The sequence below is a fragment of the Sprattus sprattus genome, assembly GCF_963457725.1.
Source record: "Sprattus sprattus genome assembly, chromosome: 11".
Taxonomy (NCBI): domain Eukaryota; kingdom Metazoa; phylum Chordata; class Actinopteri; order Clupeiformes; family Clupeidae; genus Sprattus; species Sprattus sprattus.
The window spans coordinates 3,928,133-3,948,429 of NC_137909.1; the positions used below are offsets into that span (position 1 = coordinate 3,928,133).

Here is a 20,297-nt window from a genome sequence, read left to right on the forward strand (position 1 = left end):
GATAGTAGCTGTTCTGTTACCATAGTAGCTGTTCTATTACCAAACTATACAGTGCTGCCCTCTTCTTTCTAAAGGTAGATTGATCAAACACCTGTCTATAACTCTATAGATTAGTAAAGAAAAATATTAACAACATCATCCCTAATGTCAATTACTATGCTGTGGTAAAAGTCATCGTCTCTACATTAACTGAGCTGGAATAAGAACAGTATGCACTTAATAACCATGTAACAATTGATGCAGTTTTTGAATGGCTAATAAATTAATCAGCAGATATCATCCAGATGTATTAATTGTATTTGATCCTATAATAATGATATTATTCTGATGTATCAATAAAGGAAAATCTGGATAAAATAGTAAAAAATGATGAAAATTGATACTTATATATTCAAATAACACCAAATCTTAGACCTTTAAGTAAATAATACTTTTGTTAACCAGTGAGGAAAAAGTGAACAAAGAGACAAGAAACTCTTTTTGTGGGCAAGGCCTTAAAAATGTGTTTCTAAGGCAGTATTACACAGCTCAGACATCCCCCTAAATACTGTGGTTAGCCTGGGTGAATGGAGATGGACAGAGAGACAGACTGGGCAAAGCCACTTCACCCAGCTACCATGCCAGCTTTGAGAGCCATCAACTAGAGGGGGCATTTAAAGGGAAGGTACAGTTGTGGCAGGGGGGAAGGGAGAGATCCTTGCGTAAACCACCCTTTTAACAGGCGCATTTCTTCTCATTGACCGGCGGCGCGTCCAGTTTGCTGGTTCCCTCCCCATTGTGGGCGTCGAGTGCTGGTTTGTCCACACACTGTTCCATGCGCTTCATGACCAGGTCCAGCAGGGTGACCACAGCCTTGTCCACCTCCGTCCCCGTGGCAGCACTCGTCTCAAAGTAGGGGATACTAGCCAGTCAGGCACAATCACAGAGGAGTGGATAGGGGAAGAAGAGCAATGATTAACAATAATCCACCTTTCAAGCATAGCTTGAAGGATATTAACCATGACTCAATATTGGATTTGTTTTAACAATCCCAGTTTTTCGGTCAAATTACTTTAGTGAAATGTTTAATCTCATAATACTTCATTTGAATAATAGTCTTATTTCAATACTACTTTTCCACTATGAAGCTCTAAAGCAGGGAAATATCTGTCACAACAGAGCACAACAATCAAAAGACAAAAATGCTTTGCCAGAACCTATAATCAGAGATAACCGCTTTCAAGAATGGAGGGATTGTTTCATGTGTGCTGTACCAGGGACCATCCTTCCCTGTCATTCTTTTACTGAATCACATACTTCAAGCATAATTACATACATTTGACAAGAGAGAGATCAAGTGGGCTCTCTTGTGTGTGGATTTACACATTAATCTCATAATCCCATGGGCCCACTTTCCTCTGTTGGGCACAATAGCGCAGACAGATATGCAGTTTCATCAAAGCCTGTAATCCTAGAAAACTCCATTTGTGAAGAATGTGAAAGCCTATTATTCAAATCCATCATTGTCATTATTATAATTACCTGGTTCTAGTAGATATTAATAGAATGGTGCCTTGGGTGGATGTAATAAGCCCATTTAAGTGTAAATAAAAGCCTTTGCAGTTATTTTAGCGGGTAACTTTGCTGAGGTTTCCTGGGTGAGGGTTGACTGTGTGATATTAACACACACACACACACACACACACACACACACACACACACACACACACACACACACACACACACACACACACACACACACACACTGTGATACTCACCCATACTTGTCAGCGAGCTCTTTTGCCTGTTTCTCCTGCACCTCTCTCTGATCTGCCAGATCGGCCTTGTTGCCCACTAAGACAATGTCAGGATTTTCACAGTACGCATTGGCCTGTAGCTGGCCTGCAACCACACAGCACATTAGAGATTGTCAACTCATAGAAGGTCAGAGGACATGGGTGTGTAGAACACAACTGAGTTATGACTTCCTGACGGACAAACACCATAACAATATTTCAGTCTAGTACAGTAGGTCAGAAGAGTCAAGTCACGCTTAAACACAATCAATCTCTTGTGCTCTACGACTCTCTCTCTCTCTCTCTCTCTCTCTCTCTCTTTCTCTCTGGTATACTCACTCATCCAGTTGCGCACATTGAGGAAGCTCTGCTGGCTGGTGAGGTCAAACATGAGCAGGAAGCCCATGGCATCTCTGAAGAAGGCCGTGGTGAGGCTCCTGAATCTAATGCACAAGGCCACACAGATTTACACACACACCAGCAACACTGTTTACACATGCTGCTAATAAACAGAGTTCCTATGACATGAGGCACATGGCACATAATGTCACATTGTTCCACAAGTTACATGTATAGTCTTTGCACAGAGGACAAAAGTATTTTGACATAATCACTGATCTATATATCTGTATATAATCTGAAGTTTGCATGTAAGTCTGTTTCATTTCCCAAACTGAGTTATGGGTTGGGATGATCTCTCCAGGGAGTGGCAGGGTTTTCCCTCATGAAAGATGAAGTCACCATGAAGTTCGTCGGCATTTCGGGGAAATCACCAGAAATATACTGCTTACATAAGACAATGACTCATAGCTTTGAAATTACTTTTGCCATTTCAAAGCTTGAATGTCCTCCGATGATACCTTCTTCAGAGGTCGATGCTCAGGAGGGAAGAAAAACAGGCCTTTTAAAGCAAGGAATGACTCAAGGCTAAATTAGCAGGAAGGCTTTTTTTGAACAGATAGGGAGTTTTCTCATGGGTAGTTAAAGGAACAGAGAAATGTCAGAATGCCAAGGTCATGTCAGGCATCATCATTAGAGATGATCGCTCCTAGACTATGCAGCGTTTTTGGGTTTTGCATTTAAAGGGCAAATTTGATTAATCTGACAAAGAAAAAAGAACACATTTAATATCTCCAGGCAGCATTGTATAACAGCTAACAGAAAAAAAAACTACATTCAGATTAAAAGCTCCAGCCACAGTGATGTCTAACAAAACCCATCACAGTTATGCAGAAGCCAGGCCACACCAGGCAGCCCTGTTGGGCTCATCCGTAAGAAGAGTGCTCTTGGGTTCACTGTTTGATGTGTGGATTGAATTATAGTCAATCGCATTTGCGTTGACATTTCCATTGCATTAAGGGCAGGCTTTGATCTGAAGACACTCAGAGAACATGATGAGCGGAGCATCAGAGAACACCATGTGTATCCACTGGTGAAGGCAGCCACGCCAACCCTTACACTGCAGGGCTGAAAGAGGTGTTCTGTTTGTACAGCCCCCTCTGCTGGCTCCATGATTTACATGTACATATTCTGCTTAGTCACATCATATTTTATAAAGTATAGGTATGGCTCACATTACAAATATATGATTGTCTTGGATAGAATAGAGTTGAACTTCGGGATAATCAGCTTTGTCAAAGTCCATCTACAATTTAGAGTATGAAACTAAGATCAGGCCCACAGCAGTGCTTCTGTGCAGGTGAGCTGTGTGGAGGTGCAGGTGAGCTGTGTGGAGGTGCAGGTGAGCTGTGTGGAGGTGCAGGTGAGCTGTGTGGAGGTGCAGGTGAGCTGTGTGGAGGTGCAGGTGAGATGTGTGGAGGTGCAGGTGAGATGTGTGGAGGTGCAGGTGAGATGTGTGGAGGTGCAGTCGAGCTGTGTGGAGGTGCAGGTGAGCTGTGAGGAGGTGCAGTCGAGCTGTGTGGAGGTGCGGGTGAGCTGTGAGGAGGTGCGGGTGAGCTGTGAGGAGGTGCAGGTGAGCTGTGAGGAGGTGCGGGTGAGCTGTGTGGAGGTGCAGGTGAGCTGTGAGGAGGTGCAGGTGAGCTGTGTGGAGGTGCAGATGAGCTGTGTGGAGGTGCAGGTGAGCTGTGAGGAGGTGCGGGTGAGCTGTGTGGAGGTGCGGATGAGCTGTGTGGAGGTGCAGGTGAGCTGTGTGGAGGTGCAGGTGAGCTGTGTGGAGGTGCAGGTGAGCTGTGTGGAGGTGCAGTCGAGCTGTGAGGAGGTGCAGGTGAGATGTGAGGAGGTGCGGGTGAGCTGTGTGGAGGTGCAGGTGAGCTGTGTGGAGGTGCGGATGAGCTGTGTGGAGGTGTGGGTCATGTTTACATACCTCTCCTGTCCTGCTGTGTCCCACAGCTGCAGATGCACTTTAAATGACTTCCCCGTGGTTCCATTAGGACTGTTCGCTGTGTAGACCTACAATGCAACACCGTCCCCCCCACACACACACACACACAAACACACACACACACACACACACACACACACACAGCCATCCCCACACACACACATACACATACACATACACACAAACACAAACACAAACACACACACACACACCCATCCCCACACACACACACACACACACACACACACACACACACACACACACACACACACACACACACACACACACACACAAACTCAGACATGCAGTCTAGACCCATGATACAGAATGTGATTTGGGTTGGCTGACTGCACATACACTTGGGGTCAGAGTCTAGCCTTACATGGCAGGGTACTGAGCGTTTGATCCTGTGCAGGAATGTGTGTGTTACTGACAGGGGCTCAGCATGGCTCACATGGTGTGTGTCAGAGAGCTCTCATTAGCACACACAGGAGAAACACTTGGATCGGCGTGTGTTTTCCCCGTCATGAAACCTATGGAATACCTATACATCTTACAGGCTATCAGATTAAAGGACAGGGTTACCCATGTTCCCCAATTCCATAGAAAGCATTGCTCTGACTTTCTCTTTGTTTCTCTGTTTCTGTGTATTCAACATACAAAAACGAACACACACACACAGATAATTGCAGTGACTGAATCATGTAATGCGGCTGTGGACTAACAGACTTGGAAGTCATGTCAGCAAACACCAATCAGAATGAGGGGATTTTCCTGTGCTAGGACACGGTACACATAATTTTACGTAAAACCCAAAGGATTGAAACCGTGCTCCATTCCACCAGCAGGGGGCCTTAAAACATTACATTGCTGAACAGTTGGGAATGCCAGGACAGATGCTATTATTTTTCCAGCTATAGCGTCACCTACATTATTTAGCAGGAATTCTCTTGTTCAAGTGTATTTGCATGTCGGGGGAAGATCAGTTTAGCCAAGGCAGTTCCTTATGCATCAGTGAGGTTCAAATGGAGTGACTATGCTAAAAAGTGCTATACTCTTTTCTTTTTTTCAGTCCACTGTGTCTCTAGGGTGCCAGAGAGGCCTGTCAGGGTGACAGTACTGTATTGGACTGGTAGGCCTGTCTGTTAGGGTGGCAGTACTGTATTGGACTGGTAGGCCTGCATGTTTTGCATCTATTTTACATTTACAGTGCCCTCCACAAATATTGGCACCCCTAGTGAATATGAGCTAAACAGGCTATAAAAAAATATGTCTTTGCTGTTAATCCTCTTGGTTTTCACTCAAAATATTCACACAAATCTTACCTTTTCATTGAAGCAAAATTATTGAAAAAAAAAACTGTTAACATTAAATAAGTATTTTTCCCCAAAACATGTGTGCCACAATTATTGGCACCCCTAGATAAATCTTTAATTAAAATCTAACTGAAGTATATTTCCAGTCATATTTAACATTTTTAAGTTCACCTGTTTGATAAGGAACTCGTATGAGGTCAACCATGACTTCCAGTTCCACTGGCGTACAAATATGAAGTGACACAGGCCAAATTCCATAAGTCATTCATCACTATAGGAAAGACCCAAATACCACAGTTTTGATGTGCGATGAAAAGTTGTTGAGCTGCACAAATCAAGAAATGGACACAAGAAAATCTCGAAACAGTTGAAAATACCCATTTCCACTATCATGGAAATAATTAAGAAGTTTAAAGCAACAGGAGATGTTAAGAATCAGCCTGGAAGAGGACGTGTCTGTACATTGACCCCACGCACGGTGAGGGGGATGGTTCTACTGGCAAAATAATCTCCAAGGATCACAGCTGGAGAATTGTTGAGGTTAGTTGAGTCTTGGGGTCAGAAAGTGAGGGTTGCCAGAAAAAAGCCTCTGCTGTCAACAAACTAAAGCGCAACAAACTAAAGCGCCTACAGTTTGCCAAATGTAAGTCAGACTTTCAATAGGACCGAGTTATATGGTCAGATGAGACCAAAATAAAGCTGTTTGGCAACAAACATGAACGGTGGGTTTGGCGTAGACAGAAAGATAGCCATATAGAAAAGCACCCCATACCCAATGTGAAGTATGGTGGCGGATCTTTGATGTTGTGGGGCTGTTTTTATTCGAAAGGCCCTGGACATCTTGTTAGGATACATGGTATCATGGACTCCATCAATTCTAGGCACACCTCAAAATCAACACAAAAATGGTTCACCGACCACAGAATAATTTTTTTGCCATGGCCATCACAGTCCCCTGACCTAAACCCCATAGAAAATATGTGGGATGAGCTGTAGCCAAGTCTACAAACGTTGACCTCAGATTCTGAAGGATCTGAAGATATACTGCATGTATTAATGATCTCAGATCCCGTGCCATGTGTTCACCAACCTCATCACGCATTATAGGATAAGACTTAGAGCTATTATCTTGGCAAATGGAGGCTGCACAAAACATTACATTAAGGGGTGCCAATAATTGTGGCACACATGTTTTGGGGAAAAATATTTATTTAATGTCAATGTTTTTTTTTCTTTTTATAATTTTACTTCAATGAAAAGGTAGGATTTTTGTGTATATTTCGAGTGAAAGACTGAGAGGATGAACAGCAAAGACATATAGCCTGTTTAGCTCATATTCACTAAGGGGGCCAATATTTGTGGAGGGCACTGTAGATGTTCACTTACGCTGCCATTCACATAGCCTGACGATTCTAGTCAGAATATGAGTCTGATACTGAACTATTGGGCTGTGATTATGGGGCGTGTTTCAACGAACCAAGGGGAAAAAATGCCTCTTCGCTCAATTGGATACCTTGAACCAATCAGAGCAACGTAGTATGACCATCTGATACATTAAAACTTTAACCTGATCCCGTAGGAAGGACGGCAAAAACATATTTTCGATAGACAAATGCCTTGATCGCGTTTCTCTGTTCCTCTTTTAAAATGAATACGCTGTCAATATCTGTTGAGATATGCCTGCTCACGTTACTAATTAGCAACAAGGCTATAGCTAGCTACCATGTGTTTTAATGGATTTTTGGTGTAGTGTTAGCAATGCCCTAACAATAATGGTCTAGAGTGCTTCAGTTAAGACATACAATCCTCGGCAACATCCGTGTTGCACATATACAACTAACCGAGTCAATGTAGACATAAAAAAGTCGTGTAGATAGCATAATTTACATAAAATATGTCCCACTTACAAGCCGGATACGGCGCCATCTTTTGGAAGATTTCGAATTTACCGCTGGATAATCTGTCCATCATCATATAAAGCCCGCCCTGACAATTTGATTGGTCCGGCTTTATCTGTCCGATGAAACTCTCTCCCAACTAACTCAGAGCCAGACCAAATCTCCCTGAACAAAATTTTTGTGGGCGGGGTTTGGGCTGGTATCCAGGCTACCATTTACATGGACTCTTACTGGTTAACTTATTTACATGGTCCTGCAGGAGGTCTTTGGGATCACAACATATGACAATAGTACAATAAAAATAACCTATTTAGATTCATTAATTTACATTATTGCTAAGATTAATCTAGGAATACATCTTATATGAAAGTTATATGATCCCAGTTGTCTTTAGTGTCTGTCCAGAGATTGTCCCAAGTTGTTGCTATTTCTCTGCTATATGCAGACAAAGCACATACGACAAACTAAAATATGTGCGTTTACGGCATTTGTAGAGCACTGTTTAAATGACACACTGATATTCAGGAGTCTATTATCATCTCCTGTGATCACACAGCACTGGTGAAAGAGAAATACAGAGAGACAGGGTGTGAGTGAGGGATACAGAAATAGCGACAGAACGAAAGATAGAACTGTAAAAATCATTAACAGTTCCTCTCTGTTCTCAGAAAGGATGACATCACCAAAAGTAACTATCCCCGTCTCATTTAATTACACGGTGGAGCCTTGAAGTCAGTCCGATCCATTCACAGACTGACTGCTGCCTAAATATGAATGAGCACAAGGCAGTAGAAATAAGCTGTGCGTCATTACTGCATGTTAATCACTGCTTCTCCCTGCCTTCCTCTCAACCGGAAAAACGTGTTACTGGAGTAGAAAATGCCATGTTGTTACGGCACTAAACATGTGCCGGTCATACTCCTCCCTGTCTATCCTCCTCTTCTGTCTCTCTCTCACACACAGACACACACACAGACAGACAGACAGACACACACACACACACACACACACACAATGGCTTCTAGGTGTTTGTGAGTCATCACCAAACAGGAGGAACCAGGGCATACTCCCCATGGCACACACATCCACGCCTACTGATATAATACTAAAGGTCAGAGGCTGGTGGCCAGTAGCCATTTCAGAGTCATGCTTTTAAAGATGGTTTGATGGAGATCATATTATTATCTTTATCTTTAAGGGAACAATGGGGAAGTACTATGTGCTTTTCTATCAACTGTTCAAAATGCCTGTCAGTGTGAATGAAGAATTATAAATGTGTGAAGATACATTAAAAGACTGAAATGAAAGGTTCACAAGCAGATTAAGGAAAAGATGAGAGGGAGGAGAGAGAGACAACAGGATGAGCTTACCACTCTTTTTTCCCTGAAGTCTATCCCCACTGTCGTGATGAATTTTGGGTTGAATTTGTTGTCTGTGTAGCGGTAAAGAAAGGTGGTCTTTCCCACTCCAGAGTCCCCCAGAGCCAGGAGCTTGATCAAATAATCATAGTCCCCATCAGTCATAGTGCTGCCTGCGCTGAACCTGCACACAAACCAACAGGGAACAGTCAGTGAAGTACACAGCATGCCTATCTAAGGAGAGAAGAGTTTTAGATCAGCCGATCAGCCAATCTCAATGCAGCAGACTGTATGACCACAGATTCAACACAAAACATTCAAGAGGTGAGTTTACTGAGGCAACGAATTTTGAATAAGCCACCAGGTTGTTTACAATCAATAAAACATGCACACAACCTACTTAGTTTGTTACTGAACCCTTATGACAGGTTTCCAAGGAAATTACTAATATGTTCAGCTTGATCAGAGTACAGAGGTATTCCAGAGGTCACACTTAAGACACGGCTGGCCAGACTCACACCTTTCCATTGAATCCATTACTTTTTCCTAAGACGTGCCCATCCGTTCATTCCAGGTTATTCTTGGTTTTTACTAAACAAACATTTCCAATCCTAATTTCTTCCGGAAGTGACATCAGATCATGATCCACTGACACACTATGACCCAGCCAGGGTGCAGTTGGTATGAGCAGAATGCAGTGTGGCATGTCTCCGTCTGCGAGCGGATGCATTGGAAGGAGGCTGCCTCCACCCGGGCTTGTGCCAGACTCCCAAGGTGCTCCAGTAATGCTGTTTGGCAGAGGTCAGGAGTCGGAGACAGGCCCCGTGGGCAGAGACTGGAGGATGCTATCACAGGGTCACAAGAGAGCCAAACAACAGTGTTGTGTACAGCGTAATGCCTCATGTTGGAGCTCAGAGGTGGTAGGGCCAGGACAGCCCGAGGGCTGGGGGATGGGGAGCCAAAGGGGTGTTTGGGAGAGAGGCAGAGGGAGAAAGAATGAGAGGGTGAAAGACCTGGCACATGATTCCTCTCTGCTTTCGCATGAGGGATCAGGAGGTTCTGGGAGTGGGTGGTGGGAATCTCTGTGGAGTTGAAAAAGCTCAAATGAGCCCGTCCAGCTGACTAGCATCGCTCAGAATTGAATCAAACCGGAATAACGTATCTGTTACGTTTATTTTAGGGCAGTTGTGATCCACAAACATATCTGTAAAAGTGATATTTTATTTGGGTTTTATTGCTGAGCGTTGACAGTTGTGAGCTGACAAAAATGGAGGGTGGCTTGTTCAGCTGGTGTCTTTCCTTCCCTTCTCCCCTCTGATTAGATTGAGTGTGGCATTCCCCTGTTCCCATCTCAGTGGAGCTGCTGCTCCCTACGTGGAGGCTGCACTCCGGATCTATGCCTTGTTTGTCCGCCTCCCTCGTGCCACTTGCCAAGTATATTTAGAGAGGATCATGGGACTCTGATTCACCAGAGGCTCAGCTGAGATGCATTCGCCTCCTGCTGTCCCCTACCCCTTACCCTGCACACTCACCACATACCCACTCCAAACCCCCCCCCCCCCCCCCCTCCCCACATCCCCCATGAGTCCCCAGCAGCTACTTCAGCCCCCTTGTGTCAAGGAAATGAGTGAGCCGCTATTGATCCGGTGGTCAGGGGTTGGGTGGCTGGACCGCCTGAGGGTAGGTTTCTTCTGTCAGGAGGCATAAGACCTCACGGTCCTCCACTGGGCTGCCACGTGGGCCAAACAAATGGTATTGGTTGGGGAGGCAGCAGAGAAGTAAATCATTCATTCCTTTTGTTCCTGCTTTGGCTCGCTCCTTAGACAATGGCTAGTGTTTTAAGATGCCTTCTTTGTGAGTGTTTGTCCTCTGAGGAATTTATGGTCCGTGGAGACTGCTCACTGGACTGAGGTTCTCTCTCCCGCTCTCTCGCTTCAGGAGACGGCTGGTCTGGTGCGCTTGGCTCAGTTCAAGAGCTCCGTGTCAGCTGATGCTGGCTTACGCAACAGAGGAACACTCACAGTAGACAATGAGCCTCATAAAGAGAGAGACTTTCTGAACGAGAAGAGGCATCTTGCAGGAAAAACAGAATAGTTTGGAGAATTATTTGATCAGCAACACTGTGGCTGACACAACACTCCAATGGAGTACTTAACATCTCACGTGATTGGAAACACACATGCAAGAAATGAGAGATCTGCACTTGCCGTTCAGGAAACTGACTCATCTCGCCTGAGCCACCTTGTTCTGATGACAGTTTTGCCTCTGTCAGAAAGTAACAAAAAAAATGGATACCCACTGATAACTGTTGGTGTCATAGAAAAATAAATCAATACAGAAATGTCTACTTGGTAAAGCCACAACTCCTGAATACGATCATACACAATAAGACAACCACCAAAAAATACACGTAGTATTCCACTGCTCTTTCTTAGAGGTGGATGTTAGAGTGTTCCTGCAGGACTATTCCCATGGAAACCGATGTTGTGTGGTTCATACACTGATCTTCCTGTCAGGTCTTGGTAGAAGATTAATTCAGTTTGTATTCCATTACAGTCACCTTAGGAATGCTGTTGCAACACCTCCTTTATAATCAGGTCAGTTATCAAAGAGGCCTGGTAGAGCTAATATGTACACAGCTACTACCGTCAACTTGCCACCACACTAGGCCAGTGAGGTCTGAGGCACTGGGATGATTTGTGTAAGAGCCAAGCCTACTTCAACACTGTTCTAAAGTTCATGTGATGTAAGGTGAGTTGTGATTAAATCAACCCTGATGCTATAAGCTACACCTAAACATACAGATACTCATCTGTGTCTAACTGGGAACTGTGTTGGCATTTGTTTTGTCCATTTAAATTGATAAAATGAACACTGAAAACTGAAATAGAAGTCAGACCACATTTCATATTTAATTGTATAATTATAAGATATAAAATAATACATTTAAATTAAACAAAAGTATTGAATTAATAAATCAAAAATGAATCAAAAGTTAGTATCACGATATTCAAATGATAAACAGGGATACATTTAAAACAATAGAAGTGAATCCGATGAAAAGAATGAAAGTATTTTTAAACTTTTTTTCAGTTAAACAGAGACGAGACTATATAGTATTCAACAGTTTGACATGAAAGACCATGCCTGGTCATGTGTGCCCTCTGACCTGCCCACAGCAAGTATCTCAGTCAGACAGACAGACAGGGAGAGAGTGTGTTTACCACTTCAGGCTAACAAGCTGATCAAAGGAGAGTGTTGTGCTCTTACTAATTCTAAGACATCCAATATCCGGTAAAGGACACAAGGGTCTCTATGCCTCAGGGCCCATATCCCAGAGCCCACTCACAAGTGACATTTGGCTCCATTCTTGTCACATCTCATTGTGACCAATCCCCTGTGTGACCAGGTCATCTGTCTCTTTGTAACTATCATTCCCAGAAGTCATCCTCAGTCAATGTAAAAGAAAAATTCCTCCTGGATTTCAACAAGGTTTGGATGGCTAACAAGAATCTGCTTTCAATTCGTCTTGAATAAGATTAAATATACAGATTTAATTAGTTGCCTTTACCATATTCAATTTGTGTGTATTTATGCGTGTGCATAAATGTATGTGTGCAAATTCAATTGCCTCTTCCCAGAATTCATGGCATATGCTCTGAGGCATAGCAGATGCTCAATCTATGGTATGGTCAGATGAATGCACCCCTCTCATTACCCTCTCTCTCTCTCTCTCTCTCTCTCTCTCTCTCTCTCCCTCTTTCTCTCTCTCCCTCTCTCTCATAACCCTCCCTCTCTCTCTACCCACTCATCCCTACAGCATGCTTCCTAGAGTGTGCTTCCTAAGAGCATCGTTATAACATGCTACTTCCATATTGTGCATACATTTATACAAGCCACCCATGGCCAAAGGTAAAAAAGAACAGCAGCGTTATGTCACACATGAAATCAGAACACTGAACAGGTGAAGCAATGGAAAATGAGCTCTCTGAGCAGTCTGTTTGAAACAACCAACAGACATGAACAAGAATGTGCGCACACACACACTTACACACACGCACACACACTTACACACACCACGAGGAGCCCTTGTACACAGCCACAGGGCCTGCACTGCACTAGCACCGCATGTGGGTCAGGCCAGCATCTGTAGCAACAGCTCCAGTGGCAGAAGCCAAAAGGTTAGCAGTGGCGCACGTCTCCAGCAGGTATCATCGATCTGACACAGGGAGCGAGCTGAATGAACCGACCCCCTGGGTGGTGCTCTCAGGTGGGCTGCTGTGCCCTGAGCCCTGAGCCCTGAGCCCTGAGCCCTGAGCCCTGGGTGCCTTAGTGTTCCTCTCCCACCATAACTCACTGAGGCCTGGGAGGGCTCTGGGAGGGCTCCAGCTCTCGGCTCTCATCATCAGTCATCTCACTTAGCATAGCACCAGCTTAACTACCCCCCACCCCCACCCCAACTCCATAACTCAACTCAGTCACATGAGACCAATACGCACCCAGCAGAACTTATACCTCAAGTCGAAGCACTTTTTCTCTTATTGTTCTACCATCTCAGGCAGACATGTTGTTGGCACTGACTACGCACACTGTTCACAACATAGACACAGTGTTAGTCACAAAATACGTAAGACGAAACTATTTAGAATCATTATCTAATTACGTACACAGAAACCCATAACGTATCTGCTAACACTGAATGTGTTCATTTCCTCAAATGCAGCCTAACTTTAAGCCTCCACTTACAAACATCCAGAACATGGAACATACATAGAAGCCATTCTGTATAGTGATAAAACCTGCTCAACCCTGTAGGTTTTACGGTTGAGTTTGATCACAGCAAATCCCCAAAACTAAAACTCCCAAAGGATACAATTAACTTGGTGTTGGGAGGTCAAATTATTATTTGCGGAATCAATAGAATAGGTCTCCGAACTGCGATGAATCCTAATGGAAACAAGTGTTCTCCACGAGTGATTCTACATTTGACACATATTTCCCACACAAGCATGTTCCACACGCATACCCTGCTCTTAAGTACTAGTTCACAGACGCTGTCCATGTCAACAGTGCTGAAACATCACCTAGATTGGTGATATCAGGTAACATCACAGCTGCCTTCTGAACGTCTTTGGACCTACAAGTGAATTAACTTTAACATCTGCATATCTAACTTAAGAAAAATACTTCTCCGAAAAGGCCTAACACTCACTCACTCACTCACTCACTCATGCACTCTCTCACACACTCTCTCACACACTCTCTCACACACACTCAAACACACACACACACACACACACACACACACACACACACACAAACACAAACACACACACTCACACACCACACACACACACACACACACACACACACACTCACACACTCACACCACACACACACACACACACACACCACACACACACACACACACACACACACACACACACACACACACACACACACACACACACACACACACACACTGTATTCAGATTTGATGGTTGCATGATGTGGTGACATATTGAGCCTACTTAAAACGTTAAGACTGCAATAGAAGAACTTTTAGTTGTAAATTCCCTGTATGTCCTGCTTGTGACCACACCCCTACGACTCCTCCAAAGCAAGTGTTAATCTACTAGCTTTATCAAACACAATTTAATTTAACAATGCTTTTGGGAAACCCTCCGACATTTAAAGATGATAAATAAAAAGGATTCTATGAACTAGGCCTACTGAGGCTTAGGATGCTGCTCCATTCGCTGTTGAGTTTCAAGAGACATATTGATTTTGCTGTGTCATACGTATTGATTTTGCTGTGTCATAAGTAGAAAAAAAATCTTCTGTCAGCTCTTATACTAGCTAGTGTCGCTAGTAACAACTAATAGCTTAAGACTCAAAGACACCTGGGGCAAAAAAGTTAACAATAGTACCTGACATTTGATAGCACAAATACGACTGTGACATTTAGGCAAAAAGGAATAAAGAAATAAAAGTCAGAATTTTGGAGTATTTATTACATTACAGACTCTGGCAGCATCCACGATCTAATTACTTCAGGTTAGCCACAGGGTAGAATAGCAGGATTAAAGTCATGCTGTCATTTGGCCCAAATCAATTTCACCAGGCCTCCAGTTATCCCAGGGACAAAGCACAGAATACCTTGTCTGAAGAGCAAATCTGTCATTTTCCCAAATGACTAATGTCACAAAGACAGGACAAACACTATGAACTGATGCTGATTGGGATGTAGTCGGGGAACATTACTCAAATTAGTTGGATATTAGTTCTGCTTGCAGGACAGAGCATAAAATAATCATGTATTAGCTTAAAGCACATGCCTTTTACCAATAGTAGACTATTATAAACATACAGATACCAAAACACGCATACCAAGCCCTGCTGACTTGTGGGCTCAGGCCCTTTTAAAAGTCTGCAATGTACAACCAGATGTAGAGTAGAGAAATATTGATGTAAGTGTACTTAGTGAACATTATACAGTCTAACCATCTGAAGCCAATGCTAGATGTAGCAGTATGGTATGTATGGTATTTAGGCGGTATGAGATTCTTGTATTACACCGCATTTGTTACGTATGCAAATGTGCTTTTAAATCCACCAGACATAAAGTGGTTTTAGTAAAGGTGAACTACTGAGAAGCTATTTGATTTGAATGATTGTATCATTTGCAAGTGAATGAGGCTCAGATGAATTAAAAATTCCATCAACAGAACAATCCTATGGGAGTCATTAAACCTTGGCCATAATGGACTTTTAATAGTGGCATTTTGAGTTCAGATGTACGCTCCAACACCAAGTTAAATAGGTCAAACACAAATGTCTCTCTAACCAGCAGTACGAGGGAGAAAGTACTCTGCAAGCAGTCATGAAACTTGTTGTGATGTCACATGCTTTTATCCGTTTAAGGGTTGGAGAGTAAGCGAGCGAAAGAGAGAGAACGAGAGAGAAAGAGATTGTTCTTTGCCTGTGTCACCCAAATTGTGAGGCTGTTGGTGGTTTTTGAAAGGACTGTGGATTTGTGTCAGCTTAGGGCGCAGAATGAACTACACTCTTAAACATATAAGTGAGGAATCTCTAGAAGCAGTGTGTCAGCCATTAACCATAATCAACCATGAAGGAAGAGCAATATATTCCTACTCTGGGACACCATAGCAGGTATATAACCATGAAAAAAATCTTCATACCATAGCAGGTATACTGTATAACCATGACACAATCTTCATACCATAGCAGGTAAATAACCATGACACAATATTCATACCATAGCAGGTAAATAACCATGACACAATCTTCTTAATCAATTTTTTAAGCCTGTTGCCATGCCTTTTAAGGCCTGAGGATTTACTTGACCCATGATTGGATAGTATTTATATAAACCTGTAAATAGTACATTCTTTGAAAGAATCAATTCTGCATACTGTCTATACATACAATATCTGTGAGACTAAGGTACGAGCAAATCCTTTGGCAGGTCAGGTCAATTTCCACTTACAATAGAACAGAATACCAAAAAGAAAGAGAGAGAAATTCTGTTTAACTAGTAGTAATAAATGACCAATAAGACAATCTTCTTATCCGTTGACCAAATGAGCCTCCTTCTGCCTCTCCTTTCATTTCAAGGTAAACAACAAAAGTCTGATCTTACCTGGTTTTTTTCAGCTTCCCTGTTCCCTTTTTTCAGTGAAAAAGTCCGTCTACTCAACAGGAGCTTATCCTGCACCCAGCAAGCCGACTAACACCCAGCTCTTATAGGCCACACCCCATACCCACGGGCCAAACCCATGGAGGTCAGCCTTCTACCCTGCTCTTTCCCCTGTGACAGAAGGGGGTGGAGAGAGAGAGAGAAAGAGAGAGAGAGAGAGAGAGAGAAGAAAACTTGTATGTGTATGACTGTGTGTGTGTGTGTATGTGTGTGTGTGTGTGTGTGTGTGTGTGTGTGTGTGTGTGTGTGTGTGTGTGTCTGTGTGTGTGTCTGTGTGTGTGTGTGTGTGTGTGTGTGTGTGTGTGTGTGTGTGAGAGAGAGAGGTGGGGGGCAGAAGATCACAGAGAAGAGCGTTTGCTTTCACATCCTTCAGGAGTCTCTAGTACTTGAACTGATCCAAATGATTCTGACTGAACTGACTGGGCTGGCGGGTGGGGTTGCCCAGAGCAGACTAGTCACTTCCTGTGTGGCATTAGCAACACCGGCCATCTACCACCACCACACCCCACCAGGAGAGTGTCCTCTATAGTCAGAAGCAGCTATTAGAAAGAACAGTGGAGCACTGTTTTAATTGGCTGCTTCCACTTCCTTAGCAACTGCAATTGCGTTTTCCTGTTACCTAGCCACTCATTACTCCCAGCCTGTGCAGGCCTTCCCAAGGAAAGAGGGAGACAGATACCATCATGGCTTTCCACTGCTAATAGAACAGGCAGTTAAGGAACTCACATGACCATAGAGATGATGGGAGGTGACCTGTGCTGGCGAGAGGATCGTGGAATGCCATGCAATCGGAGTCTGCCATCACTGACAGGTCATGGCGGAGAGTGCAAAACCCTCAGAGATCCGGTCTCGCCCTGAACACGGATCAATAGTCGCCACAAAGGAGGTGAAAAGCAGGGGCCGCAAAAACAAATCCAATCCCACAACCCTAAATGTCAAAGACCACAGGAGGCTGCGGCTTCCAGTAAAACATAGACACAATTAAGAACACAATGAGATGGCTGCCTACAGCCGTCAAATTCCCCCGGAGCCTAACGTCTGAAAACAAATGTTGTTTGGATGAAACAGCCGTTGGGATCTCACACGAGCACAGAAGGCAGTGAAGGCAGCACCACGGAGGCAGCCCACAAGGCTCTTCCAAAGCGACCCCTCGGTGATGAAAAGGTTATTGCTGCAATCAATTTAGGAGTGTAGGGCTTGAGAACATAGCAAAACAACTAGGGGAGCAACATAGAGCTTAACTCATGACACGTGTATAAACACTCACACGTCTACACACGGAGTCTACCTTGAAAACAAGAGGGGGACTCCATCATTCAAAAGAATGATGATGAATGTACATAGCAGGAGATAGGAGTCGTGAGTAGCTGTCAGGTGCCACTACTGAACAGATGTGGCCTACTCTTTGTGTCAGAACTAAGGAGGTATGGAACATGGAGGGCATGGTCAGAGGCATCTCACAGATTCCCAGAGGTGAATTTCTATCCGCAATACAATATTGGTCCCAACAGAATGTGCTATACTTCAGGCAGTCCCTTTTAATGTTTTTTTTTTTTTTTAATCATAAACAATCTTAAGGCAGGAACAAAAGGTTCTTACAGCCCACACATCTTTCTTTGTTTATGGATTTTCTTATTTAAGAATACAGCATTATTTATCCAGATTAAGACAGCATAGGTTGTCACTGGCTTTCCATTAAGCGCCCCAATAAAAACCATGACACTCTGTCTACACAGAGAAAAAGGGCTAGAATTTCTGTGTCCAAAGATACAGTTGTCAGAGAAGTATCCTGTAAGGTATAAAAATGGTCCTTAAGGTGATATTGTGGACCTTTGTTTCGTTTTAAAGTTACAAAGTTGTAGTCTACTTTTAACAATCTGAAGGTACAGGAATATTTGCATGATTTTGCAGCATATTGTTAAAACCAATAAAGTATCCTGAGTGAGGACGTGTTTTCTCATGTATCTGGAGCGGATATGCACAAACAATGGGTCACAAGCGCATGACAGTTAGAACTGTTTCAGTTGGACTTCAGATCTGCTGCAGGGGCAGGGAAGAAGAGCTCAAATTGAGTGCTTGGTAAGTTTTAACAGAGTTACGATATGCTCGTTTCGATATTATATGACTTTAGATACATTGTAAAATGAATGTACAATATTTTTTAAAGTGTCAAGAAGTTTGCCGAAGCCAATGACATTTAAAATTAACGTTTACTTTGTTTCAATGAACAAGATTACACATTCTGTTGCTTTTCACCAGTTTAATGGTGTAACTGGATCAGGTAGGCTATGACAAATGGTTGAAATCATTAGCGCTGCCTCATTGGGTGCTAAGCAAATCAGCAGTGTTAGCTAGTCAAATCACTTTGAAAGATGTGTTCAACAAACATGTTACTATGTAACGTGACCCGTAAACAAAATATGACAGCTTAAGTTTGGTTTTCAAAATATACAGAAGGCTGGAGAAAGATGAGCCTTCCAATGGCCAGGTTTTAGTCTTTCTTGTTGCCAATAGCCATGATTGCACTATCAAGCCAGTGCGAGTTAGGGCTATCTTTAAGCCAACTGGGGCTAATGGCCTGAGGCCTCAAGCCGCATCAATATAAAACATTTGCATTTCTGCTCCTATAGCCCCGCAGTATGCCCTAAAATCGGCCTATACCTTGCCACCTTGGGGTAAACGCCATCTATTCACCCATTTCAGAAGCGAGAGGGAAGTTCAAGTTAGGATATCATGTGATAAAGTCTGGCAACAAACTAAACTTAACCCTCCCTAATTAGGACAGCTGTGGTCTGCGATATAAATGGACTACTTCAGTGTACAAACAGGTTTGTACTGACTCTGAGGACTATGAGAAGTGATGTCACTGGAAGATAAAAAGCAATTAAATGAGAATATGTACATTGTAAATGTCTTTAAGGGTATGTTTTGCTTCATAACGGTAAAAAATGGCATTTAGCTCCAGCTGTGCCTCATTGGGTACCAGTTTTCTTCTCTTTCAAATAGGTACATTCTTTTACCTAGGACGACCATATTTGAGTTTGAGAAAAAGAGGACACTTCGTCGTGGGGGAGGGGGCGTGGTAGTGTATAGCATACAGATGACCCCACCCCCTCCCCCCGCAGCGAGGTTTTGCCACCTTTTCCACATGCAGATGTCATGTGCTGTTGTAAACAATGCAACTAGTCATATAAACAATGCAACTAGTCACTAATTGCACTGTTTACAACAGCACATGACATCTGTGTAATGCACCTTGCCGCTTCCACTAGTAGGCTAACTAGTATATTTTCCACATGCAGATGTCATGTGCTGTTGTAAACAGTCAATGAGAGAAAAAGGTGATGAAAAAGAGAAATAAAAAAGGAGTGGCAAGGAGTACCGCCACGAAAAGTCATAGCAGGTTGCACCGGATCGGGCCGGACGTTTCGGTGTTTGAATGGCGTCTCTATCTCAATCGGGCGAGGAGTAGTAAGCTGCAAGAAAAACGGGGAGAATAAATAAAGAAAACTTGACGATAACAATACTGTGCTTCCCTTAGGGCAAGCACACTAACTACAATATTGTTGTGTATTTTCGATTGAGTCGGACTAATGTTTAATTTGAGATTAAAACTAGTTCTGTTTGCTCTCTTGAAGTTCATCATGTCCCCACCTCTGCGTGCTAATGCATGAATTGAGCTATGAAGTCCTGGTCCACTAAAAACGTTAAAACTAACTTAATCACTCAAAATAAAAAGTATACACTAAATTACATCCATGAGTATCACACCTTAAATTCACGTCAACTTTCAGACATCCCTGTTTTGTTAGATAAGACAGCTGATCAGTAAATGCCGATGCTTTATATCAACGTACAGTATATAAAAGAAGTGAACCATTTACAATTC

At 43.2% G+C, this 20,297-nt stretch overlaps 1 protein-coding gene across 1 annotated transcript in view; it reads right to left on the minus strand.

Moving 5' to 3' along the window:
- Positions 1-207: 207 nt before the first annotated feature.
- rab27b (RAB27B, member RAS oncogene family) overlaps positions 208-20,297 on the minus strand; it is a 31,532-nt gene continuing 11,442 nt past the window's right edge. The window contains exons 3-7 of the mRNA XM_080846978.1: positions 8,701-8,872; positions 4,099-4,184; positions 2,115-2,218; positions 1,758-1,881; positions 208-901 (exon numbers count right to left, since the gene is read on the minus strand). Of these exons, the coding sequence (XP_080703104.1) occupies positions 715-901; positions 1,758-1,881; positions 2,115-2,218; positions 4,099-4,184; positions 8,701-8,872 (673 nt within the window). The 3' untranslated portion in view covers positions 208-714. The remainder of the gene's footprint in view (positions 902-1,757; positions 1,882-2,114; positions 2,219-4,098; positions 4,185-8,700; positions 8,873-20,297) is intronic.